The sequence below is a fragment of the Pieris napi genome, chromosome 16 (genome assembly GCF_905475465.1).
Source record: "Pieris napi chromosome 16, ilPieNapi1.2, whole genome shotgun sequence".
Taxonomy (NCBI): Eukaryota; Metazoa; Arthropoda; class Insecta; order Lepidoptera; family Pieridae; genus Pieris; species Pieris napi.
In genome coordinates, this window is record NC_062249.1 from 790,189 (window position 1) to 818,122 (window position 27,934).

General features: G+C 33.7%; 1 protein-coding gene across 2 annotated transcripts in view; it reads right to left on the reverse strand.

Moving 5' to 3' along the window:
- Window positions 1-27,934, reverse strand: part of LOC125057580 — a 198,080-nt gene that overhangs the window by 48,846 nt on the left and 121,300 nt on the right. For both annotated transcript variants that reach the window (XM_047661362.1, XM_047661361.1), the window contains exon 7: window positions 18,926-19,105. In XM_047661362.1, coding sequence (XP_047517318.1) covers window positions 18,926-19,105 — 180 coding nt within the window. The remainder of the gene's footprint in view (window positions 1-18,925; window positions 19,106-27,934) is intronic.

The following is a 27,934-nucleotide window of genomic DNA, read 5'->3' on the forward strand; positions in this document are numbered from 1 at the left end:
GCAAGGCTTCCACAAACATACGATAAAGCTAACTACAAATAGTTCTTGTTTTCTTGTTCTTGTTAAAGCTGGGTATTCATAGTTATGGGATTTTTATAAAAAAAAATTATTGTATTACTTGATATTGTTAATTATAATGGCGCTTCTAAACGGGCCATGTTTTGCTGCAATTGATGGCTGCAATACTGTGGCCGGCAACATTGCAAACAATAGCAGCCACACTATGCAATATTGCAGTAATGTCCCGGCCATATAGCCAAACATGTTTTGTATAGCCACATATGGCCGATGTTGCCCCAATGGGTTGCCGGACGATCGCTAGGCTATTGAATTCAACTGCAATATTGCACAGCCAGTTCTATTGTTGTTTCAGTCACTCTCTTCGTTATGGCACAGTGTATCCTTTTCTACGCGACATGAAGTTTGCTATGAGTGAAGTGTGCCTGTTGCTATATTCTGTGTTTTGCAATCAGCTGCATTTTGACGTTAGGTTACTACGTAAAAATGACTGCTTTTGACATTCTTGTAAAGTTCTTGAATAATTTATTAATCAAGGCTTATTTCTAGACTCAAATTGTCAACAGTTTCACGCCTATTTAAGTAAGGTCGAATCCACAATCTCTTCTTTTTTAAAACAATATAAGCTGCTGCGACAAGTGTGATTTCGTCAGCCATTGTTGCCGGTTTGTGTAGCCCGTCTGCATCATGGGACATACTATTGCAGACATATTGCAACACATTGCCCAGCCATAGATTGTTCGGCCATCAGCTGCATTAAAATATTTTTGTAATGGCCGGGCAATTAGTTGCCAACAGTGCAGCCATCAATTGCAGCAAAACATGGCCCGTTTAGAAGCGCCATAAATGTAAGTGTGTTATGAAAGCACTATATATCTACATAATAATTTAGTTATCTGGTGCAATGTTTTTTATAACACCATGCGCCTATTTATTTTAGTATATAGTTGTTTTTTGTTGTTGTAGGTACTTCATACATATTGTAAAAACTATTTTAAAATAGTAAGTATGGAGTTTTTTGCCCATTCTTCTCCATATTAAACTACTTTTTGGCAGGGGCAACTAGACTGATGTTTTTTAAATATTTTAACTTATATTATTTTATTTTATATTGCCTTTTAATAGCCCTAATTGAAATAAATAATTTGCTTGACACACAGAGTTTTTACACGAGTTTTCATTTAAATGTTCCACCAGTTTTTATATTTTATGACGAGTCCCGCATACTTGAATAAAATTTAGAAAAGCATAGAGCAGGTACGTACCTTCGTTGTAAAATAACGTAAATCACGAACCTGCGTTCGATTTCTGGATTAAACATGTGTTAATATACGATCTCTTAACCAAAACAAAATATATGTAGCTACCGTGTTGGCAGGCACAGCAGTGTGATTTTCAAATAATATTAATAAACCAGATACCTCATGAAAAGTTACAGGATTACACGAATACAAACAAAAAATTAATGTGTTATATTTATTATAATTTTTAATATTATCTAGGTATTACAGTAATAATCATTAAGTTCAACCGCAAAACATATCAAACGTATGTTATTAAAACAGCTATAATTGGATCCACGTTTTTTTTTCTTTTATTTGAAAGGGTACCTTTATTGGAAGTAATTTGTAAGCAGACAGATTGGATAAAATACGACGTAATAAATATTGTATGTCAGTGTAACGAGGCAATAGTAACCGCGGATGACGAGTCCCGCATACGAATGAATTCAATTCAGTCAATTCAACGGTTTGCTACCATATCTTGTTTCAGTGTTTATTTGCGAATTTTATGGGCTTATGCGATTTGAATAATTGAAACAATATTTCTTTATTGCAGTGATAAGTTGTAGTATAAGAGTTGTCTGGTCCTGATTTAATTAAATCTATATAAATAAAACTTAATCGCAAAATTTGTTGCAAATCTTAAGACGGCAGGACATTTTCAAGTATTTTTTATTAATTCCTTGAACTCTGAACTATAAATTAAGAATATTTAGTCTTATTTAGTACTTCAGTTTTTATTGCGGAAAAGCAAACAGTCTCTATAGGGTAGCATAGCAAAATGTTCCATATATAGGAATTTAGATACTAAAAAGGTAGGCTAAGTAAGTAAGTATATATATCATATTAAAGCGAAAGGAATTTCGCGGGGGCAGCAAGCAATAAATCCATCCAATGGTGCAGATACACAACCGATATAAGTGAACGTGTCACTGTGTCTTAAGCGGGCCATAGACGGACCGCATGTTGCAGTCAAGACCGACTGCGACATGCGGTTTCCTCAGGAACTGCTCGAGCGGTCCGTGTATTGCAAATATGAATTTAGTATGGAAACTGCAGATTGCCGTGCGGCGACCGCATGTTGCAGTCGGTCTTGACTGCAACATGCAGTCCGTCTATGGCCCGCTTTATATGTCGTCAACTCAAATATGTCATCAAATAGGCCCATAAAATTAATATGATCCTCATAACTTATGTCTTAGTAAAAACATATATTAATGTAAAATCAGGGTTTGAACGGACCTGGTGCTTAGCAATAATTACGAACATTCATGTAAAACGGCAACTTATGTTTGTCATTTCCATAGAACAACATCAACAACGAATATGTACTACACTTACAAAATTGAAAAATATTACAATTCACTATCAGATTTGTAAAATTTAACCTCGAGACGCTCCAAAGCTCTGTCAAGTTTTCTATTACAGCAGATTTGCTACAATAGTGCTACGACATTCTACGGTTTATATGAAACTATGTGAGCGTCTTCAGGTATGTTGAGAAATGTTACCCAAACTTTTTGTTATGTAACAGTTGAGAAAACTATTTCGGTACTCAATTGCCCCTGGCTTATACAATGCCATTATCTCAGAGATTTTAGATACAATTCCATGGTTTAAAATATAATCATTATGCCTTAAGGACAGCGATGTATCTGTTTCTATGTATAGATATTATATGTATGTAAGGAAAACATATTTTCCTATACAAACTCTTTTTATGTTTTATTTTTCTTCTTTGCCGTCTGATCGATGATGTTTTATTTGTCACTTGACATAATAGATGTAAGATGTTTTAATTTTTTCTTTATATTATTTTATTTTATAAAACCTTGAATATAGGCTTTAAATGTTGTTTCTTTTGTATTCACAGGTGAGTGAATAATTTGTAAATATATATTTTTCATTAAATGTAAATTAATAGATATTTCTTTTGTAAATAAATATTTTGTATTCACAGAGAAACGCAGTTGCGCCTTATTTATCCCCAGTACTCATATAAGCGATTGATACCATTATGTGTATATACAATAGTATAGAAGTATCTACATGTTTAGAGAGCAGATCAATTTATGTTTTAAAATAAATATAATATCAGTTTAATACGCCTACTAACTCAAAATAATTGTTAAATATGTCGGTAAAAATATATGAAGTTTGGAGCTTCAAAGTGTCACTAAACTATATTTAAATCAGACTATACTCTTTTAGTATAAACAAAAATAAATATTTAATTACATTTAAAAATTACTCTTACTTACAAATGAGAGAAATCAAATTTTTGCTCTTCTTTGTCGTTACTGAAAAATTTCGCTTAACCGCAAAACCAACAAAGTACGAAACTGCGTGCCCCTGTACTCGTTAACTGCGGTTATAATCGTAAAAATGCGGTAAAAATGCACGCTCATAACTCTTCCTATGGAGTATATCCTAAAGCTCAAAGGATCAGCTTTAAATACAATGAGATTACTCTTTTTATCACTTTTTTAATGGCGGAGCTGAGTTTATGCACAACACTATTAACGGACGATTAAAATATTTAATGGATCATAAAATAGAGAGATATAGTAGTTTTCATTAGTCCAGTGCAGTTTATGCAGATCTTTCTATCGACATATAACTTTTCTAATAGCCTCCAGGGCAGTTCGCCCCGGCTTGTGCCTCTATTGAGACTGGCCGACACGACTAGTGAGTCATGTAGAATAAATTTATATTTCAATTTTTCATTATTAAAATTGAACTCTACCTTAGTAGTTTTACAGATAATAACTCTGATGAGTAAAAAAAAGATCTGTAAAAGGCATATTTGTAAATCTAAAATAACGAAACATATTTGCAGAACTCAATAGAAGACTAATTCAAGATGGTTTATGCTTTGTAAAATAATGGAAAGGTAATGAATAAACCATACATCATTGTTAAAATCTAGCTTCACCAGCGTATTAGTGGAAGAAACAAATTGACAGTGAGCTATTGGCTGGCTCTTCCTGACTATGACTGGTCTACTCGAGATATTAATAATGTAAATAAAACAATATGATGTTGTCAAAGCACCAAGTTATTGATCAGCTAAAAAATATAGATATTCTGCGTTTTAAAGGCAAAGTACTTGCTAAATGAAAATCATTATTACGCATTTATATTTTTATGTTTGTTATCTATTCACAAAACCTGGTTATGTTTTGCCTGAATTTTATTACCTCGTTCCGCGTGTGTGATTGGAGAAGAGATGGTATATTTATCTACAAGCGTAATGCGCACTCTTTTGTTCTTTGGTTTTACATTATAACTCATGAACCTGATGTAGTATTTTGCAGTATTAAAATAATAAATAAAATAAAAAAATTGTGACAACCTTTTTAGGTCTGGGCCTCAGATTTCTGTATTTGTTTCATTATCATTTGTCAATCTATTAGGCAAGTAGGTGATCAGCCTCCTCACACAAGTCAACTTTTTGGGTTTAAGGCAAGCCGGGATCCTCACGATGTTTTCCTCACCGTTTGAGCGAATGTTAAATGCGCACATAAAAAGAAAGTTCAATGGTGCACAGCCAGGGATCGAACCTACGACCTCGGGGATGAGAGTTGCACGCTGAAGCCACTAGGCCAACACTGATAGTATAAAAATAATACCCCATCAAAAGTATAACAGACATCAAAAATCCTTAACGTTTTATCTCAAGCACCCGAAAATCTTGTTAAAGGTATAAAAACGGTCGTAAAAGCGGTTAGTGTGAAATGGCTTAATATACTGAATGGTAATCGAGTGTTTTATATGGCCCGTTAAGTCAATACGTGATCGGTCTGTTTTAGTGGTTTTGACCTAGTATTGAAACGTAAAAGGATTCATGGGAACTTTATACGAGAGCCATAAATGGAAAAAAGAGATCTTTGACGGCCGAGAACGCACCGTGTAAATTGTGCATATATACAAAAATCTTGTCTTTTATAAATAACGGAAGTTCCATAAAATTTTTAGTGTATATTTTCTTTAGTATACTATCATTCTGTCCTTCCTGTCTTTTATAGATAAATAAATAAAATAATCAATAGGGCTATAACCTTTTTAGGTCTGGGCCTCAGATTTATGTATCTGGTTAATGAGCAATGTAATAGGCAAGTAGGTGATCTTGTGCTTGACACAAGCCGTCGACATTTTGGGTCTAAGGCAAGTTTCACAGTTCTAGCGAAGGTTAAATGCGCACATAAAAAGGAAGTCACATAGCCGGGGATCGAACCTACGACCTCACGGATGCGAGTCGCACGTTAATGCCACTAGGCAAACACTGCTTATGTCTTTTTAGATACCTTTATAAAAATAAAAAATAGATATTCATTATAAAAAACAAACTATAATTTTCGAATAAATTTTTACAAATACAAAATGAACTCATGAAACCGTTGGACGTAAAGAATTACCTAAAAAGCGAAATATATGAAAATCTTATTATATTTCTTGCAATCAAATTATGAAATGGAAAATCTAATTCACATAACATCGTAACAAAACGCGAGTCGAAGCTTTCAGCAAAATAAATATTATCCATACAAGAGCGCTTTTAGACTTTCCAACAGATATGTTTTTAATCAAAAAAATTTGGAAATTGTAAATTATTTTAGAATATTATTTTATTTAAAAATGTATATTAAATAAAATAGAATAATCTTATATCCCTGCATGTTAGGTTTAACCATAAAGTGGCTATTGAGGGTGCTCCTATTTGTAACGTGTTTGCGGGTTATTTTTCCACTGTATATGAATCCATGTCTCAGCCTAATATTGACTTTTCTTATGAATCAGCTAATTTCCTTAACAGTACAGATATAAATTCTTAAATCCAAATAAAGGACCCAGCCCAGATGGAAATTCGTCACACTTCGCAAAATGCTATGTGTTATGATGTTCTGTCACTGCCGTTAACAATTGTTTACAATAAATCATTATCATTCGGTTCTTCCTCATGCATGGAGAATAGTCTTGCGATTCTGTAACTCACTTTTCAAATTCTGATAAACAATAAACTACAAGTCCCTCCTTATCAGAATGCCAAATCATAAAATGACTGCTTCACAACTGATTTGAGCGCGACCGCCGCTGCGAAAACCGCTGTGAGAGTTAGAAAAGTGAGTTACAGAATCGCAAGGCTGCACATGTAATACCAGTACATAAATTGGGAGACAAATCTGACTTATGCAACTACAGGCAAATTTTTATTTTAAACACTTTAGCTAAAGTATTTGAACGCGTCATATATAATAAAATTTATAGTTTTATTAAACATATACTTATTCCAGAACAGCATGGGTTAATGAAGTTTAAGTTTCCATTTATTGCTATTTTTTTTTTTATTTAGTGGTTTCTTGTTTAATTTTTTCCCTTGCTAGCTTGCTTATGTTTTAATATAATTGATGTGTATGTGTGTAAAATTTAGATGTCATATTTTCTTGTATAACTTTACGCATACACGTTATTTTTAGAACTTATAAAAATAGTCTTTTAGTTTGATAAAAATGTATTGAATTTAATGTCAAACACAGAAATGAGTTCTCATTTTGTCACGGATACATAGATACTACTTAGGTACGTAGTCTTACATATTATGTAGTATTCTGTATGTTTATAGGACAGAGGTCCAAGGCAGTAGGCTCACTTGTCTGATTTAAAGAGTTTTGTTATATCGTGTTAAAAGGGGCGCTACTATTTTTTCTTTACTGTAAGGTCAGGATAATAAGGTTGGGTGAGAAAAGGTCAGATCACTAAATAAAATTATTATAACCATTTTAGGGCGATAACAAAATATTTTTTGAACTGGTTCTCAAAACGTTCAAACGACGAAAAAACTAAATGTATTTGTATAAAACTAGAAAATGCAAATATTATTTACATTTATAAGTCTTCGTGCGTATAAAAAAGCCACTTTATTAAATTATTAACATATTTTGACGAGTTTAAGCAAAAGTTATTTCTCATTAGCAGATTGCTTTTATTTCCTGTTGTAGTCCCGTTAATTACAGATTATATTAAAGGTATAATACAATACGCGTTCTTTAAAGAGAATTTCTACATTACCTTTACCATTGACCAAAAGAGGTATGGGGCAGATACATTTCGGCGTCGATTTTACTACGCAGTTTTCTTTATAAATATGTAATCAGTCTTCGTTATTTATTTTGGGTCGTTAGTCACAAATGATTTGAAATTACCTTACGCACATGTTGTACTCTTAAACTACATATTAATAATAATTAAAAATTGATAAATAGAAACAAATTTAAAAAGTTTGGTCCCTGTGGCAGTGTACCTTTAACCTTTAATACTTATTCGTTGAGCGAGGAAAGCACCAGCTCTGAGGTCACCGGTACTATCTATCAGGTGCCAGCTTAAATCTTTAATTAGCGCCTGTGGACTTTAAACCCACGGCCCAAGAGTCTCTACACTGAAGGAAACAAAATAGAAGTTGGAGGAAAGACATAATATATGATGATGATGATAAGTCGAGCTCTAGAACCCTATTCTTACACAGTTTTATGATATTATATGTATATTCAAATTCAAAATCATTTATTCATTAAGGTAACACAATGTACACTTATGAACGTCATTAAAGAACTACATATTAAATGCTTCTTATTTTACATTTACTGCCAGTTCTCAAATCAAGGGTTATTAATAGATTACATTAATTACGCAATGTAATCTAATTACAAGCAATACACAGACATTCTTAGCATTCTGTTCTAATAAACAAAATTAATTCACAATGTACTAGACATGACTAATTCTAGTATACTGTACAGGAATAAATAGAGCGACCATCTTTTATTTAAGTAAGTAATGTGCTCGTAGGAGAAAAGTCTAAGTTATTCGTTTTAAAACGTTTTACTGGATATTTGCTTGAAAATGTACCTTACTGTATAAGTATTTTAATATGTTCATGATTATTATTAATTTTATTGTAATTATATTAATTTATATGTATATATAATAGGGTTATATGTGTATATTATAATAGGGTTAAACGAGTCTACGGGACGCCCAAAAAGGGCAGTCATAGACACCCATTTTCAGTCGGTGCGTTGCCGGCCTTTAAATTGAAGTATTTACGTAAATATTACACAAAAACAGCACGTTACCTAATTTAATCGCATGACGCAAACAAGCAGGTATTAACCGATTCAAAAGGTAAAGTAATCTATTAGTTGTTTGAGTTAAGAAAAGGGGAAATAATTGGTAGCCGAAAGGAAAGTACTGAAGGTAATTCTTGGCTCAAAAAAATAAAAATGGAGGTTTGAGAGTTGGAGGAGATTGAGGATACGGTACCCTAACCAACATATGTAGGATGCCAAAGTCAATACACTCCGGCCGGTCTGGTCACCTTGAGAGAATGCTAGATAATCGAAGTGTAAAGATAGCTTATCTGAGAATTCTAATGGGCCAACGGCGGGCCCAGATATCGCTGGAAATTTGCCATTTAGAGGGAGGCAAAAGGCATCGTACGATCGTCGAAGGTTCTCTTGTCTCGGACGCTAAGACTCACTCACCATTGTGCCAGCAGAATGAGTGACTTTCGAATATGAACAGAGGTAATGTATACGGGTTAAAATATAGTAGGTACAATTCATAATTTTCTGCAAATATTAACATGAATTTACGCAATCACTCTCGTAATTATTAGCAGTATTTTTAAAACAACCACTGATTATTTATTCAACAAACACAAAACTATTTCCTCTTTGTTATATTAGTATAGATTCAATTTCGATTTCTGTTCTAGGTTTTATGAAGTTTTCTAACAATGGTTAATATTGCTTAACATTTCTAATTATAGTATCACGAGTAGTTACCTAATATGTGAAACTGTCATTTGACTCACGACAATAGTCCGTTCAACATCTAGGTCGACGACAGACGTGTGTGCGGTGTCCATGATTTTTAGTGAATAAAATATTTCCTGAATCAAATTTAAAATCAAGTGAAAAAAAGGCGAAATAATTGGTAGCCGAAAGGAAACTACTGAATATACCTGGCCCAATTAAAAATAAAAATGCAGGATGAAGAGTTGGAGGAGAATGAGGAGACGGTACCCCAACCCAACATATGTGGAATGCCAAAGTCAATAGACTCCGGCCACCTTGAGAGAATAGGAGAGGATCGAAGTGTAAAGAAAGCATATCAGAGAATACCAATGGACCGTCGGCGGGCTCAGATATCGCTGGAAATTTGCCTTTGAGAGGGACAAGCACGAGATCCATATGTCCTTTGAAGACTTTTGTTTGTATGAACTTTTGACTATAGATATATAAATTTAATTATGAATATAAATCCTTATTAAAAAACTATGACATTTGTCCATGTATTCTGTTGTGTGCGCTAACCTAATGTTAGAGATTTCCTCTTATTATGAGATGACAGTACAGACTGTTACAGGAATCGTTACTACAGTATATAAATTGCGGCCCTTAAATGAAACCGCAAGCTCATTAATAACAATACAATTTCCTTGGAATTAGTGTCTTGAAATACTAACTGGAGTACTATTAACATTCCGAAACAATTATTGTTTTACCGAAGCTATGTACCATCTTCGTTTACGATAACTTATAGTTGTTGAAATCACAATAATTCAATTAAATTAAGACTTGTAATAAATATAGGCAATATTTTAGTTGTTTAATAATAGCTGATCTCGTCTTTAAAAAAAATTGAGGGCTTGGATAGTTTCATTACTATCAGCTGTCATCTTACCCTTTGTTGTGTTTGTCTGTGAATATTGTAATTCCTTAATCTCTTATCTCTCCGTCATATAATTTTCTATTTTTCATGGTCGCCCTACAACCGGGTGACAGTGGTCGGTGGGTATGACGAGTAACAACTTCCTGCGCCTTTTGAATGGAAAGCAGCGCATTTAAAACCACCTATTTTACACGCTCATTGTTTTGACGTGTATTCATGCACGAGTGAAAACTGTTGTGTAATAGTCTCGTTTGAATATATTTTTACTGAACAGGTTCTAGAATTTTTATTATTTCATAGTCACGTACATGGCCGTAGGAAGGTTTAGTTTGGTTTCGATATTTATGGTCACGAAATAAAACCACGCACTGATTATTATAGCGCGAACAGAATTTTGTTGTCTATAGCTTTATATTAAATTAATTCGAAATAATATTTTGCTTACTAGAGAAATCGTATAAGAAATACTTAAATTGCATTAAGTATGCCCATAAATTTCAAAAGAATTCACTCACTGAGTCTACTCCTGTAGATTATTATTATAATATAGAATAAATATAGAATATTATATCATAGGAAAAGCTGGGGAGCGTACCCTTTCAATAAAATATACTAACAAATCGGTTCAGGTGTCTTAGAATAAACGGAGAAAAACAATACAACACACTGAGATCCTAGTATTGTCTTTTATTAACATAACCTTTACACATTTAAAGAAAAAACTTTTTAACCGGATTAAAGTTATGTATTATTATAAACTCCGGGGAAATAAATACAGATAATGCAACTTTCTCTACAGCTGTGATACTTTTTGACATCCAACACCTTTTGTCTTCAGTCACCGTTACCACGCACGCTGTAAAGCACGCGAAACGTCGGATAAATTTAAAATTATGTTAAATAATTGTAAATTTATAATAATACATAACTTTAATCCAGATTAAAAACAAAGGATCAACAAACTTATGTATTTATAGTTCTAAAACAACGTGTACGCATAAAATAATATCAATTATATTAGAACATAAGCAAGCTATCAAGGGAAAAAATTAAACAAGCAATCACAAAATAAAGTAATAATAATGATCTGTGTATTGAACGGTAACAATAGATGTATTTATATTCCCACAATAGTAGTTGTAAGTTATGAATATTACGATCCTACGAGTTGTAATCTGAAATCTATTACAAAGGTAACTTTTTTCACAAAATAGTATATAAATAATATAACTATGCATTACAAAATTAAGCTAATGTGATAAACATGCGACTCTTCTTTGAGCGTGAACCCAATAGCTTTCTTTTCTACATTCGCTAGAATTCGCAAGAAACATAGTGAGAACCCCAGAGTATTTGGACCGAAAAATCTGCTACGTCTCAGGGGTTGAAAGATTACAAGAGATTATAAGATAACCTACGTGAAACATGCAAAACTTTGCAATGATGGAAAAGGGATGACAGAATATTTTGTATAATTTTTGAAGTGAAACTTCTTTATCGGGGTTGGAAAAAAAATTTGTGTAACATTTTTTCGTTACGCGTCACGTTTTTCGGTTACGCGCCATGTTCCTTTTTGAAGTCAAACTTCTTTATCGGCCTTGGAAAAAAATTTACCGTCACATTATTGAAGTGAAACTTCTTTATCGGGGTTGGAAAAAAATTTAGTGTAACATTTTTTCGTTACGCGTCACATTTTTCCGTTACGCGCCATGTTTTGAAGTGAAACTTCTTTATCGACGAATGGGAGAAATTTTGTAGCAGGTTACGCGCCATGTTGCTTTTGAAGTCAAACTTCTTTATCGGCGTTGGAAAAAAATTTACACACATTTGTCACATTTTTCGGTTAAGCGCCATCTTTTTCTTGTCCCTACCACGGTTGATTCGAAGAGATTCGAAGCCATTAGAAACAAAAAAATATATAATAACAATAACAATGATAGTAATACTAATAATTCTATTACAATGAATGAAATTCTGTAATAATCTTAGTACTACATAGTAGTACAGTAATAAGTTAAAATGAAATAATTGTATTTGTATTCATGTCTATGATAATAAAAGCCTTTTGTTAAACTTTATCTAATTTAACTTTATTTAACCAATTTCTGTAAAGTTGAATATAGTAGATCATTTTTCGAAAAATAAGGTCATAAAGAAGTTTCACTTCTTACGTGTGTACACCTAGTACACGCACACATTTTTTATTATGATTTTCTGTCACATAATATTGCCTTAATTTCAGGCAAATATAGAGAATAGAAATTGTCTAATGTAATACCTCATTCTAATTCTACGCAAATGAAGTTGAACGAAAAAGCTAGCGGTAATCTAGATCTCGACCTATATAAGGACTATTCCAATTATCTGAGAACAATTGGATTGTTCGCATTCCTAGGTACATTCAACCGCACTTCGCCTACTAGCAAAAACAAGCTCTAATCGTAAAATGATGAGTAGGCAAAATTTCTATATCTCGGAACATCCAACACTCCAGGATTAAACGTTTTTTGTATATATTATATAATAACACTAGCTGACCCGGCTGTATATTATTTCTAGCAAACATTTTATTAGTTCAAGAAAAATAACTATCTACAATCACAAAAAATAGGGGTTGATCGTAGAGGGGTGAAAATTAGGGGTTGTATGTTGTATCATAATAATATAAAAACATTAAAACATTTTTTTGGGAAGGTCACATCACTTAGGGGTTTGAAAGATAAATAGTAGCCGATTCTCAAACTTACTGAATATGCGTCAAAAATTCATAAGAATCGGTGGAGCCGTTTCTGAGGAGTATGGGAACAAACATTGTGACACAAGAATTTTATATATTAGATTAAATCCGTTGTGACAAAAATTAAATTTAAAGAGACTACGCGCGAAATATATATATTTGATATATGCACACACTTTATTTATTCTAGAACTAGCTGGCCTTTTTAATAGCTACATACCAATATTAAACACTTTGCTATGTTACCCCATAGAGACTGTAGCTGTTTATTTAATGCAAAATGTTTAATTCATACACTGAAAACATTTAGTAACATTGTGTTAAATTATATTTTCATTTTTATGTTAGATGATTTGGTGCATAAATATAGCTGAAAATATTTCTTCACAGGAACATACAATTGGCCATGCGAGAAACATGCATTTTCAAGATTAATACCGCAAACACATTTTCCAATTTTTCCTCAGAGTTAAATCAAATAAAAATACTTGAATTCGTCCAGCTGTCTTGGAGTTTTGCACTTAGCATCATATTTTGCGATTCATTTTTATTTACAACTAGCTGGCCTGGCGAACATCGTTCCGCCTAACAGTCGATTCTTTATTTGTTTAAAATACTTATTCTAATAATATAATAATATTCGGGACACCGGTCCAGCTAGTAAGATAAAAAAAAAGAAAATTGATAACACAACAAATACATTATGTCAAAAATTAAAAATTTACCTTCCCGGAACCCCTCCACTAACACTTGAACTTTATGCTATGGTATTAAAGTTCAAATTGACTTTTAAGTATTATTACGAATATTTTGTATGGTAATATAGAAAAGTGTTGTTTTTAGACTTTTTCACTCAATTTTTTTAAAATTTTCTCCGTAAGAACCATCCTCGTACTTCAAGGTATATTATAAAAAAAAATCAGACAAATCGGTCAAGCCGTTTTCATGGTATGTCGTGACAACGGAAAACGGGTTTCATTTTTATATATATAGATAGACTACAATAATTACTACTGAGTGTTTCGTGAACGTACCTAGGCGACACGCTTTTTTAAATATATATTATAATGAACAATTAATCTTAGAACTTAGAATTTATTATAAATACATATATTCTTTGTATATTTTTTGTATTTGTATAGGTGAAACTATGCTTTGTGTATGTTTAAATGTGTATTCCGTTTTTGGCTTTTGTGTACAGTGTAATTGTTTGAATATTGTTTAGTAAGTAGCTGTAGGAATACCGTTGAGCAAATAAAATAAATAAATAAATATTTAATCTGTTACTACCCTGTAAAAATAATGGTCTGCTGAGTAACTAGCAAAGCACTATCTTTAGCCTTCAATAACAATTTTCAGTATTTTTAAAATTTTGTAGTAATCTTTTATAATCGAAAAGAGTTTTTATCCTAGTCACACGAAAATAAACGAAAGGTGTTTTTTTAAGAAATAATAATAAAGCCCGTTTTATTTCCAATCATGACAAAAACAAATTATCATATATAGCTTACATTATTTTACATTTTTATACATTTTTTTTCATTTGCTAGATATTCTATATCCTTCAGTACCGTCGATGGGAACCCCTTCACGGGTAAAGCCCTCCTCCAGCTTTTTCCAACTGACTCTGTCTATGGCTCTCTTTCTCCATTCGTTTCCTGCTACCGCTTCTATTTCTTCTATCCACCTTTTTTTAAGAAATAAACCACCAATAATATTCAGTTGTCTACGACACGATAATATAAACATATTCCTTTTAGGTTTAAATTATTACCAGTTTTAAACTGTGCCCGTACGTGCAACCACGTGACAGGTCGTTGGGAGGCCGTTTATCGCCTGACTGTCGGGTTAATAGACATTTAAGTGCCCATTTCAGATCTCCTCTCAGATCCTAACATTAACTTTGCAAATGGGATTATGTTCTGTTAAAGATAGACGCGTCGAAGTGTAAGCTCTGCCGGCTATTTAGAAACCTTTCGGCTCTTCTTTTTAACCAAAAAAATCGGTTGTCTGTAAAGTCGGTTAACTGACGATAGTTGAACGTGACAACGTCACGAATCGCTCACTCAAGTAGGAGAGAGACAGATGTCGAACGCTGAAGAGCGCGGAGTCCGATTGTGCCTCTGTGTCGCTTCGCGCTCTCGCTTGCACTTCAAGCCTTAAATGGAGAGCCTCAGAGCGAGGTAACGCCGCATGAGTCATGTTTTTTCGTGCGTGCAGCCGGCTCCATCGAATTATAAGACGTTGTCACGTCAAAAAAAAAACAAATGAGAATTGATTTGACGTGTTTGAAAGAAACCAATTTCGATTACCATAATGTAATTTAAGGATATGATCCGATCAAATCGATGGAAATGATTTGTGTTTGGTACTTTCAAACTTAGGGATATAACGTTGTAGGTATTTGAAGGCGTAACGAAAATCATTATGGAGTAAAATAATTTTGTACTGGTACCCGCGATTGGCCAGAGGGGAGGAAAGTGCAAAAGAAGGGTCAAATAAAAGCCGCATGTAAGTCTGGTCAAAGACGGCGCAGATCGTGCAAAACGGAAGAAGCTGGAGCCTTTGTCGCTGCCTAAGACTTATGTAAGCCAATTTTAATGATGGCTTCTATTATTATTTTGTTTTAATAAAAGTAATTTAGAGAAATTAATTCAAGATGAAGAAACTACCTTTTCATGACGATGTGAAGCTTAGCGCGAAATAAACTTTGAAAATTGAAATTTCTCAGTAACACATCACTTTTCAGTGAGTTAAAAATTACCGAAACGAGTTAATAACTATAATAACGTATGAGAGTAAAATGCCATCATGAAGTCAAAGGAACTTCAGTAACTGTATATTGATGTGGAAGTCTGCAATTTAAACCTGAAGTAAAAATAAATCAGTGGCACTACAACCTTTTCAGATCTAGGCCTGAGATTTCAGTATCTATTTCTTGACCATTTGTCAATCTAATAGGCAAGTAGATGATCAGCCTCCTGTGCCTGATACATGCTGTCGACTTTTTGGATCTAAGGCAAGCCGGTTTCCTCACGATGTTTTCCTTCACCATTCGAGCGAATGTTAAATGCGCACATAGAAAGTCTATTGGTGCAGAGCCGGGGATCGAACCTACGACCTCAGGGATAAGAGTCGCACGCTAAAACCAACACTGCTCTAAACCTGGAATATATAACTTTAATAATGATCTAATGAGACCCGGTAAGTTATCTTTTTAGATCAGACAGCTAATTTGGCGGATATTGACAAAATTGTGCAAAATATTTTGCCAAATTTGCACTATATTCCACAATGCATTGTCATACAAAGATGATGTACATGATTGTAAAACCAGATTGCACTTTATTCTTTTTTTATAGAACAGGAGACAAACGTGCAGGAGGCACATCTTATGCTTAGTGATACCGACACTCCCAATGCCAGAGGACTCGAGAGTGCGTTGCCGGCCTTTTAAGAATTTTTACGCTCTGTTCTTGAAGGACCGTAAGTCGAAATAATTACTGATGGAAATATCAATAAAACGTCAAATCTATTAGTTTTAGAAAGGCTTAGATTATTTGAAATCGTGGTTTACCAATAAATGGCAGTAAATAATTCTACAATAGAATACACTTCCCAGTTCAAATAACAAGTGTATTGACAAAGTAGAGGATATTTTGTGTGTCCAACTCTGAGCGACTCGAGCACAGTAAACGGTGAACTTAAATGAATTTTCTGCAACCCATGCATTACCTCACCTTGATACCGTCTATTACCTCAAGCAAAGAACATGTTTGTAAGTACTCTTTCAATCCTGTTTGTTTATAAAATAAATTAAACAAATTATCGACAGATAATACGCAGAAGTTCCCATTAATTAATGATTACTATAACGCTATCATATTATGTAATCCTATGATAAACAAACTAGGCCTTTATATCCATAGTTGCACCCTATGAATCTTCTTTAAATTATAATTAGATGCCTATTTATTACTATTTTAAGATAACTTATATATACCTGAGTGACCTTTGAAATTTTTTTGCCTTTAGATGGGCTAAAATTTTCGTATTTCATAGAGACGTAGGGAAGGGGATGACGGGTCTGGGCGTTACTGCATACGATTTTTTGCATTTTCTGAGAAGATTTACCATGGTAATATATATATATATATATTTTTTTACCATAGGAAAGTAGAGATTTCAACGCACTGAAAGCACATCAACTTTTTGAAAAAAGCAGAAATTTTGACGTCAGAATTTTCGATTGAAAATTAGGATGTTTTTTCGATATTAATTCAAAAGAAGGTGAAAAAATAAATATTTTTAATCAAATAAATTACAGTATATTTGGGACATAATAAGGTAAGTTTTCACCAAATTTCGTTTAAAAAATAAATTTTTGTAAAAGAGAAATAAAAAACCAAAAAAATGGTTTTTTGAATTTTTCACCAAAATTTTGAGGTTATGTGAAAAATCTGCAAATACAAAAGTTGTAGATCTTACGTAAGTAAGTTTCTAAGTTGTAGAAAACTCGCCCCCCCCCCTGCCCCTTCCCGACCTCAGATCGACCGTAATTTATTTTTCCTTTCATTTTGATCATATTCCCCTCCTTTTCCAATGGGTTTCATCCTACTGTAATTTTTTCACTTTTTATTTATTTTAAAGGCTATCTGCACTGGTCTATGTTTTATGTGGTATTAATTAAATCTATTAGTCATCCAACAGAAAACCGTATGGTTCGTGCAACAGTGACAATTACAGCAAAAGTTATAAGTAGAAAACAATTAAAGGCAGACAGAAAGAACCCACTAGAACAAGAATCACTCAAGAATATTTTTTCGGTTCAACACACTGAGAAATCTAAGAATATCCAAGAACAATATAATAACATAATACAGCGAATTAAAACCAGTGTCTAAAAGTCACCTGGCCCACTTCAGACATGAGTGGTAATCGGCTGGCTATGTCCAACGGTGGACCACCAAAACCTGACAATGCAAGCATATGATGGATCTTAAATGTCAAAAGTTATTTTTTTAGGATCCAAATAAATTAAACTTCAATGTTTTACAAGTTTTAGAAATAAAGGCTGTTGTTAATGTTAAGTACCAATGTATCAGTTTGCCGAGCGTTGGCAAGCTTTTGTAAATAAAATAAGTCAAACCACACCCGGTACTATACTCAATCATTAGAAGCCAGCACTAAAGCTTGCACTTTACGGCTACAATCAATAGAGTTAGCACCATTCACGTTGATATATTGTATTGTCTACTCCGTGAAATACGTCTCGCTTTAGAGCTTTTATTGTATAGTACATATATTGGTTAGTTAACTTTTATACCAATTAGAAACTTTTAAAGTCGATAAATTATGGTGTAAAATTAACTTCACACACACATATACAGTATTTATTTATTATCACATCGTTGCATGTAAAGAAATATAATACAATTGACATAATTAAAATGAAAAGGAGGGCAACTGGCGGTATTATCACTTTTGAGCAATCTCGGCAACCACTGTGAGAATAAAAAATTAGATATATGTAAGGAAGATGTGCAAAATACGTAAGACATATAGTCATTTAGACAAAACTAATGGAACAAAACAAAGCAATTAAAACATATGTAAACAGTGAACAGGACTCACGATAATTATAGATCAGTTTCACATCAGTTAGTACAAAGGTTAGGGATGTGGTAGGTAATGTTTGCACAGTTGAGATTTAAAGGAAGATAGGGAAGGAGCTAAGCGAATGGGACGAGTAGTGAATTCCATAGCCTCACTGCAGAGACCTTAAAGGATTCGCCAAGAATGGAAGACTTATCGAGTTATTTACAGTATTCTTAACCTTCAAAGTCATAATAAAAATTGATGAATAGAAAATTAAAACACCTCTAACGCTGACAGAATGTTCTCGCTGTATTACGATACTCAACCGTTGAGCGAGGAAAGCACCAGCTTTGGGGTCCGGTGACTGTCTACCAGGCGCTAACTTTAATCTTTAAGCGCCTGTACACTTGAACCGCGCGGCCAAAGGGTCTCTACTTCGAGTATTATGTTAATGTTCGTTGTAGTTTATAATTTCTATAAGTGTTACCGATACGAGTGGTAGGAATGTTTACTGCAATTTTAACAAAATTATCAAGAAATTAACGTTTCTACTTACCATTTGCTCGAGGCCGCTCGCACACAAAGTAGTTATGCTCTCTACAGCTTCTATCATTCCATAAGAATGTGGGGTGAGCTGGTCGTGGTGGCATCGCTCTGCGAACTTCCACACAATCTTGCCCAGATGTCCCATCATCATTCGGCTGACTTGCATGCTTTCGCCATCCAGGAAACCAGTCTGTAAAATTAATAGTAATTTGAAATTGATTTTTAATTTACGTTTTAAGATTAATTTATGTAGGACAAATGAAATTAAATTATTCATAATTCTTAAATCCCAACACACAAATATACAGTATTTACAATTTTCATATCATAAAAAATTAATAAATAGAAAAAGAAAACGAATGTAAAAAGTTTCCTGTGCCAGTGTACCTTTAACCTTTAGTAGCGGTGACTCCAGAGCTAAGCACCAGCTCTTTGCTCAAAGAATAAGTATCGCAATACAGCTTGGAAATACTGCTAGCGTTAAAGGTACAATGCCATTGGGACCAAAGTTTTAAATGAAATTAAAATTAAAATTTAATTCTCTATTTATTAATTTTCAATTATTATTATTATAAACATAATTATTTTTCTAAATAATGAAACATCGTGAAACTTCACGACTAGCGCCTTTAAATAACACGTCATCGAATTAAAGGTAGTGTACTAATTAAGAACAAAAACCATCAAAAATATTTACTTACAAAATGACCAACACCAGTATAATCTTGGATTAATTAATTAGTTATTTAGTAACATCAGAATTTACTATAATGCAACATTAACATTTTCAGTGACAAATTTCCGATAAAGCTATGACAATATGGTTTAATAGGTCTGATAATTATGGCTAATCCTATTCGATAATTCATTCTAAGAGACGAGCAGATGATGCAATAAATGTAATATACAGAACATTTATTCATTTTGTAATTCTGTATTGACTTTAGAGTTGCATGTCGCACTTGAATATATTTATTTATACTCAGTACTTTCCGACTTAACAGAGAGTATTCGAAAGGACAAGAGGAGATGGATAGGATACACCTTGCGAAGAGCTGAGAAGAGGAGTAAAACTATAATAAATTGGTATCCAAAAATTGGAAAAAGGGAGGATAGTACAAAAGATTGGAAGATGAAATGAAATTGGTTGCAGGCAAGGTTTAGTCAAGAGTGGGGCGAGTAAGGGCTGAATGGAAGGTTCTGCAGGAGGCCTTTGTCGGGATCGGCAAACAAACTATAGTTTTTTTTTGTTGGAAAAAAGAACTTGTCTGAAATATAAGCTATTTTTATTATATATATATTTAGTATTTTCCGACTGAAATTTTGATCTCTTTTAGAAACTACTGAGAAAAGTATTTATGATTTTTTTCCACGAGACATCATGAAGTTGTGTTTGAAGTGTTCAAATCCCCCAATAAATACATTTCTTTGTTAGTTTGGTGCATGTTTTATAGGAAAGTGATTAGAAACAATTACCATTTTATAAAAGGAAAAATCCTTTCATATCCGAGATTTCTGAATTTCCGGTTATACAAGCCGAGCTCCATAACCAGAGTCAGTGGACAGTAGGTAAGGGTTATCATTTTAATAATTAAAATATAATTTATTCACATGGTAGACCATTTTCCACTTATGGACGTCAATTATTAAACGGTTCAAATTTATATTTACTGACAGTACTAAAATACGAACAGAAGATATGTTGTTTCAAGATGCTCACCACCTCCAAATTAAATCTTGCTCATCTATATACTGTTCATAACTAAGGCATATTGCGGCGAACTATTCACAAAGAATTCTGGTCGCACGTGCAAAGTGATGGAGCTCGTGGATGGCGGGAATGTATAACTCGGAGAGTGACCTATATAGCGTATTCGTTTGTCCGCTTCCCCCATCCCAATGGAATAAATTGAAAATTCTTTCAAAGTTCACCTCAGAAATTAAGGCGGATAGCCTGTCGATATACAAGCTACTGTCTTACACATTGTTTTATATATAGCGGAAACAATATCAATAAAAATGTTAATACTAATAATATTTTTAAGGTAAACGTTTTTCATATCGTTTTAACATTCAAAGAGGTTTCCATATCTGTGTAATGTTTGAATATTTTTACTTATTATTTTAGAAACGCACTAGGGTCTATCTAAAGGGACACTAAGCACGAAGCAAAGGAATTATACACGACTAATTACTGTTTAGAAACAATATATTCTAGCCAATCCAAAATGTACTACTTTAAAAAAAAAACAGATTTTTACTGCTATGCTGGCTTATATCAATCGTTAATTAATCCGATACAAAACTTAATAGCTCAATTCACAGTTGACTCAGTTCGGTTTAAATATAATTATAATAGTTTTTAAACTGTCGTTGGTGACAATTGACGACTGAGAATGGTTGAGGGCGTAAAACCTTTATATATCGCCTCGTATTTTACGTTCTCTAGTTCACTTTCACTATTTTTAAAGTGCTCCATGTCAATGAATGCCTATTTTCAAAATACAATTCAGCCTTGCGATTCTGTAACTCGCGATTCGAAAACCGCTGTGAGAGTTCGAAAAGTGAGTTACAGAATCGCAAGGCTGCACGTGAAAGTTTTTTCACATTACTATTAGTATTTTGATAATGTTTAGCACAGCATACAGTTCTATTCTAAGACCAATAGAAGACAATAATAGATAATAAAATCATCTTTGTTTTACTTTACTAATCTTTTTGAAGCCCTTATGTTTCAGTAAAATTTTAGCGAATGAAAAGGAGGCCTATTACGAGTTTTAATTGAGTGCCAATTTAAGATAAACACATTAATTATTAAAGGTTTAAATTGTTAATCCTTGCCTTACAATTCTCCTGTCTCCATATATTCAAGTTATAAGGAAGTCATGTATTCGTATGCCAGATAGCAAGTAAAAACCTTAAGTTTTAAATTTCCACGAAAGCTGTATAATCTCGTGGGAAAATGAATAAGTTCTCAAAGCTAGAGTTTTGAATAATTCAAAGATGCAGTCTGTACAAGGAATGTGATTTTAAATATGTTTTATGTAAAATAGCTATAGCGTATTTTTATTTATTATTAGCACTATTGCGTATTTAAAATTTGAAGTTATACTTCTTTAGGCGCGTTATGAAATTTTACTCGCGCACCTTGACATAAAATTAACAGAATAAAGTTGCCCACGGAAGATGCTACGGCATTGGAAATAATTTAAAAACAACATTCCAATAATAATAGAATTTTGATTTAATGTGAAATATAGGAAATAATTATACATAAAACTAATAATAAAATAATATACATTGAAATAAATAACTAAACTTAACATAAACTAAAATATATCATTAAAAGGAGTCCCTTTAGGCAAGGTTCCGAAGATACTGGCAGCGTTCCCCCTTTGAATTGCTAGACTAATTCTTTGTCCGAGGTAGCTGCCAGATCTTCGGTCTCCTGTGATGTCGACTAACCTTTTTGAAATTTCTTTAAAAAGCCTTAAAGCGCTAGGACCCCACGGACCAAGGGTCTCGACACCGAATGGGACAAAATCATATTCTGAGCCCAGACCCCTGTATTTGCATGCTTTATTTTTTTCAGCCGCTTCACAAGCCGCACCAGCTCTGTAGTTGGTTCCATGTAGATGGGAAGGGGCCAGCGTGTCTGAACAGGTTGCATCCCATACCAGTACCCGACCCATCTTCCATGGAATCAAACTCATACCGTCCGGTCTCTTGCCATCGTCTCTTGCAATACCACTCGGCTCAAGTAGACTTGGCACGTTGACGGTGGCAAGGGAACGGCGTATGATATCGTTAAGTGCGGCATGTCTCGAGAAGCGGCCTGCACTTTTTTGGCATGACAGGCCGTGATGTCCTAACTTGTCGACATCACTGCCACAGGGACATTTATGAGGAGCGCAGACCGGAACCCCAAGCCGTAGACAGGTTGCGATTCGAAGCGTGTCAGGCTCAAGAAAAGTTCCTGTATTTGACGATGGGTAAGCGTGAAGCCAGTAGCCGGCCTCATGCGTACCCACGGCCAAAAGCCTAGCACGCGCCGAACCTGTACTACAACTCAAAAGATCGTCAAAAGTCAGTTTGCAGTGTATGTCATCCCAGCTCCTCTGTGAATTTAGAGATAATGGAAAATTTTGACCTGGGCATGCAATCAAGAAAGCGTTTCTAGCTTCTTCCAAGCCAGCAATCTCAAAGTTTGAAGGGGAAGCCCTTAAAATTTTACTTATGAGATTTGCTGAACTATGGACAGAAGATAGAAAAGCTGGCAAAGCGACACTGGAAATTTTGCGAATCCCTAAACCACCATAACGGATGGGTAGGGAAGCTTGGGTCCAAGATTGCTCGTTCAGCTGCATATTAAGAAGTGATTCTAAGCTAATTTTGATTAAGTCGTCTAATGGTGTTAAAAGATCTGGGTGATTCCAAAAGGAGCAGCAACGGAGCACATATGTAAATTTTGGGAGGAAAAGACAGAATTTTAAGATGCAAAGTGCATAATGTGGACTAATTTCAAGGAGACGGTCAGCAGAATTTTGAAATTTAGTAATTGAAGAATGAATATAATCAGAAATAGATTCATTAAAAATTGGAGAACCTAAAAGGTAAAGGGAATTCCTGTTAACTATTTTAATATTTGGAGCCAACATTTGAAATTTTTTTTTAACATCATTTAAATTTAAGTCGCAGTTATTTATGAAAAGTTCGCATTTGTTAAAATTAAGCTCCAAACCAATGGCTTCAAATTTATTTTTGATTAAAAGAAGGTCCGAAAACACAGTATCCACATCACCTCCTAGGGTTCCGTCGTCCAAATACCAAACATTGAAATTAGAATTTAAATTTTTGATTATCGGATTTATAGCCAAACTAAAAATTGCAGGCCCAAGGGGATCACCCTGTTGACAACCTACTTCCGAGGAAAGTTCATTAGAACGATATAACAATTTAGTTGGATCAGCGTAACTGAGAAGAAGATAATTGTATATTTCCGGTATATGTTGTTTTATTTCAGTCAGCAGGGTATCCCTATTTACCGAATTAAATGCATTTTTCACATCAATTTTGAGCAACACGTCTGGCTGTCCGTGACTTAGGAAAGAGCGTAGGGCATGGACGGCTGCCTCACACCCTCCTTTCACACCGAAGCCTAACTGTACAGGTTCAAATTCTGAATTTAATTTTGGTAAAATATGTCGAACAGCAATTTTGGAAGCCAGACGTCTTAGTGTTGATCCAACAGCAATTGGTCTCACCCCTCCGTCCTTTTTAGTGAGGGCAATGAGGTTCGCGCCGAAAAGAATGGGAACAATTTCTGTATTGACATCCCCGGAATACATAAAATTTATTAATTTTGTGATCGAGTTAATAAGTTGCTCGCCTGCATCACCCACAGAATGCGATGTTAAATCTTTCAAATGTTGGGGTGAGATTCCATCCAATCCTGCAGCCGAACCTGGTTTAAAAGATAAAATTGCATCAGTTACATCTTTGTTTCGAATTTTAAGGCATGCTTGCCCTGCTGTTGGTGGGTCGAGAAAATATGGGTTTACTGGAGCTGGGGGATGTTTTGTCCGTAATGCCTCAAGGGTGTCAGGGGTATCTGGCGATAGCACGTCATTGGAGAACAAAAGGCGAGCGGCACCTTTAAGATCTCCGTCACAAATTTTGTTCTCGATGAGTTTTTTGCGATTAAAAGGGGCATCATGTTTAATTAGAGGTGCGGGTGAAGGTGAGGAACTTACAGCACAGTTATTTTTTATCTTTTGTGTCAGGGATAAATTCGGTTCATCAGTTTTTATTATGTGTAGAGTACTGTATGAAAATAAAAATAAGTTCTGCCAGTCTTGAGTACAATTGCTTACATAACATTTCTGGATTAATTTTGACAAATGTGTAGCAACAGTTAATCGAGCTCCTCGAGGGATTCTTTTAACAATTGGTATACTATTTTTCAAATGGCTAAGTAATGTATGGAAAGGAGTTGTAGTGTTGGCTACAGAAGTAGGCGCACTCGGAATAATGGGATGGATGTCTAAAAGTGAACTGGGTTGGCTAATACAGTTCCTGTGTGTTTTAGAAATGTGTATTTTGAGGCCTTTCAAAGATTTGAAAGACTTGTTGCAAAATGTACATGTATGGGACGCGATCGACGTGCCATCACAAGATAGGGTCACGGCCTGCATTCACAACAGTTAATAAACTAACATAAAAAAAACAATAACTTAAAACAAATTTAAAAACACATAAAAGTAACTTAAAAAGGACACATAACAAAAAATAGGACAAGATCAAAAATAAAAATGAAGGCTGCTGGTTTTGGTAACTCGTCGTTTCGTCACAGGATGAAAATAAAATAAACACACAGGCATCAGCAGGAGCACAACACAAGCAAAAGCAGGAGCACAACACAAGAAGAAGCAGGAGCACAAGCAAAAGCATAAAGAGCACAAGCAAGAGCACTGAGAAAAAAGGGTTCAGGTTTAGGCATAAGCAAATTTTGTCTGACCACTATTAAATTGTCCGTTTCTTAGACTTTACGTAATTTTATTTTATTTTGTTTTTGTTTATTTCCATTTTTTACGCATTCAATATCATCATTTTGCATCATATTCCATTTAATTTAATCAATTTTTATTTCTAAATTCTCATAAATATTTTTTCCATGTTGTCACTTTGACAACTTTTCTTTTTATAATAGAATTTATGTTACACTTAATATAAGAGAATAATAATAAATATTTATTTATTTAATTTTTAAATGTAAACTGAACTTTATTGACTATAAGCTTGTAGTTTATTGTTAATCAGAATGCCAAATAGTAAAATAACTGCTTTAAGACTGATTTGAGCGCGACCGCCGCTGTGAGAGTTCGAAAAGTGAGTTACAGAATCGCAAGGTTGTTTTGTTAAAAATATCGACCAGCATGAGAACAGTGGCACTGCTTTTTAAATGAATTCAAAACGTCACGATAAACCCATTTACTTCAATCATCATGTTCTTCATTTGTAGTTGGTTATTTATACTACACTAGAATCAATATATTAGAGTAATTATTCCGTGTCACTCATCATAATCTCGATTCGGGGCGAGGCTATTTCGGAATGTAAACTAGCAATTTGCATTTGAATTAACGTTGGGATAGAGCTTTGTATAAACCATTGTTAATTATGGTGATGTAAGCTAAAACTGAATCAGTTGAATGCTGTTTTTAATATTATTTCTTATTATTATAATTAATATGAATTTGACAATATATTTTAATAATGTTATAAATGTAGTGAAAATAATATGAGAGTTCACTATATGATTGATTTATAATTTATGTAATATGTGACTACTATGAAATATTCTGCCTTTTAAGACAAATCTGCATGCCATTATGTGTTGTAGAATCTAATATATAAAATTCTCGTGTCACAATGTTCGTTCCCATACTCCTCCGAAACGGCTCAACCGATTCTTATGAATTTTTTAAGCATATTCAGTAAGTCTGAGAATCGGACAAGATCTATTTTACATCCCCCTAAATGTTAAGGGTGGGTCCACCTCTAAATTTTTTATTTAATTTTTTAGACAAAATTTTTTGTTTTACATTTTTATAATACCCTTATTTTTCACCCCTCTATGTACCACCCCTTTTTTAATTAAAAATATTTCCTTTAAATAATATAGATGGCAAAACAACGTTTACCGGGTCAGCTAGTATTTTGATGTGATTTTCGGTTGACTTCAGAATAATTATACTTTTCTTTAAATTCTATATAAACTGCACATCAAGTCATAATATGTTTTAAATGCTAATGAAAGCCTCCGACTAAGTAGACAGAATATAATCATACTTGTATAGAAGATAGACACAAGGCTAGCAAGCTATATACAAATATGTATATTGTATATGTTAATTCGTCATACAAGTAATTTGAATATTTTCTTTAATATTAATGGTTTATTCGTTATCGCTCTAGTTTTAAAAATACATATAACGTGGTAAAATTATTTTTACCTATTTGCCTTAAATTTAATTTAAATAATTATCTTTCTATTAGTAAAATTCCAATGTTAATTTTCTTACACCACACAACTACACATCTAAAATAAAAATCAGTGGCGCTACAACTTTTTTAGGTCTGGGCTAATTAGTAGTTTTCAGCAACTGTTTCATGATCATTTGTCAATCTAATAGGCCAATTGGTGATGAGCCTCCTGTACCTGACACACGCCGTCAACATTTTCGGTCTAGAGTAAGCCGGTTTTCTCACGAAGTTTTCCTTCACCGTTCGAGCGAATGTTAAATGCACACATAGAAAGAAAGTCCTTTGGTGCACAGCCAGGGATCGAACCTACGACCTTAGGGATGAGAGTCTCACGCTGAAGCCACTAGGCCAACACTGCTCTGTTATTTATATTCTATCTAAAATAGTATAATTATTACTTTAATTTTTAATTGAAGATAATCCGGAGCCACGTCAATAGCCGATGCTTCAATAACGTGATAGATAATTCAATATTGACAAGTGCCTAAGTCTAGACTGAAATTATAGAGTTAATCGCTTGAAATGCACTTCATAATACAATTAACTAAGTGCAAGAAGTCGTATAACAGTGCTATTGTCGGATAACTTGTTCAAATTGCTTTGCTGCGTAGGTTAGGATGAAAAGTAGGCTATATTTATTTAAGACATAATCTATATCGAAGATTGATATAATTTGCTTAGTTGTTATAAAAGTCAAAATTCATTTATTAGGAAACACAATGTACACTTATGAACGTCAAAAAAGAAATATATATTATATGCTTCTAAGTTTACATTTACTGCCAGTTCTCAAATTAAGGGGCGTAGAACGGAAGAGAAAAACTGGCAAAAAACTCTCCGCCACTCTTTTTAATCGCCAAGCTTTTTGTTTTACATGTGTACAATGTTTGTTGCTGCAACCATTACACCATGTTCCACATGACATATCAAGTAATTAATAATAATAAAATAAATTTAAAACAAAGATTTGTCC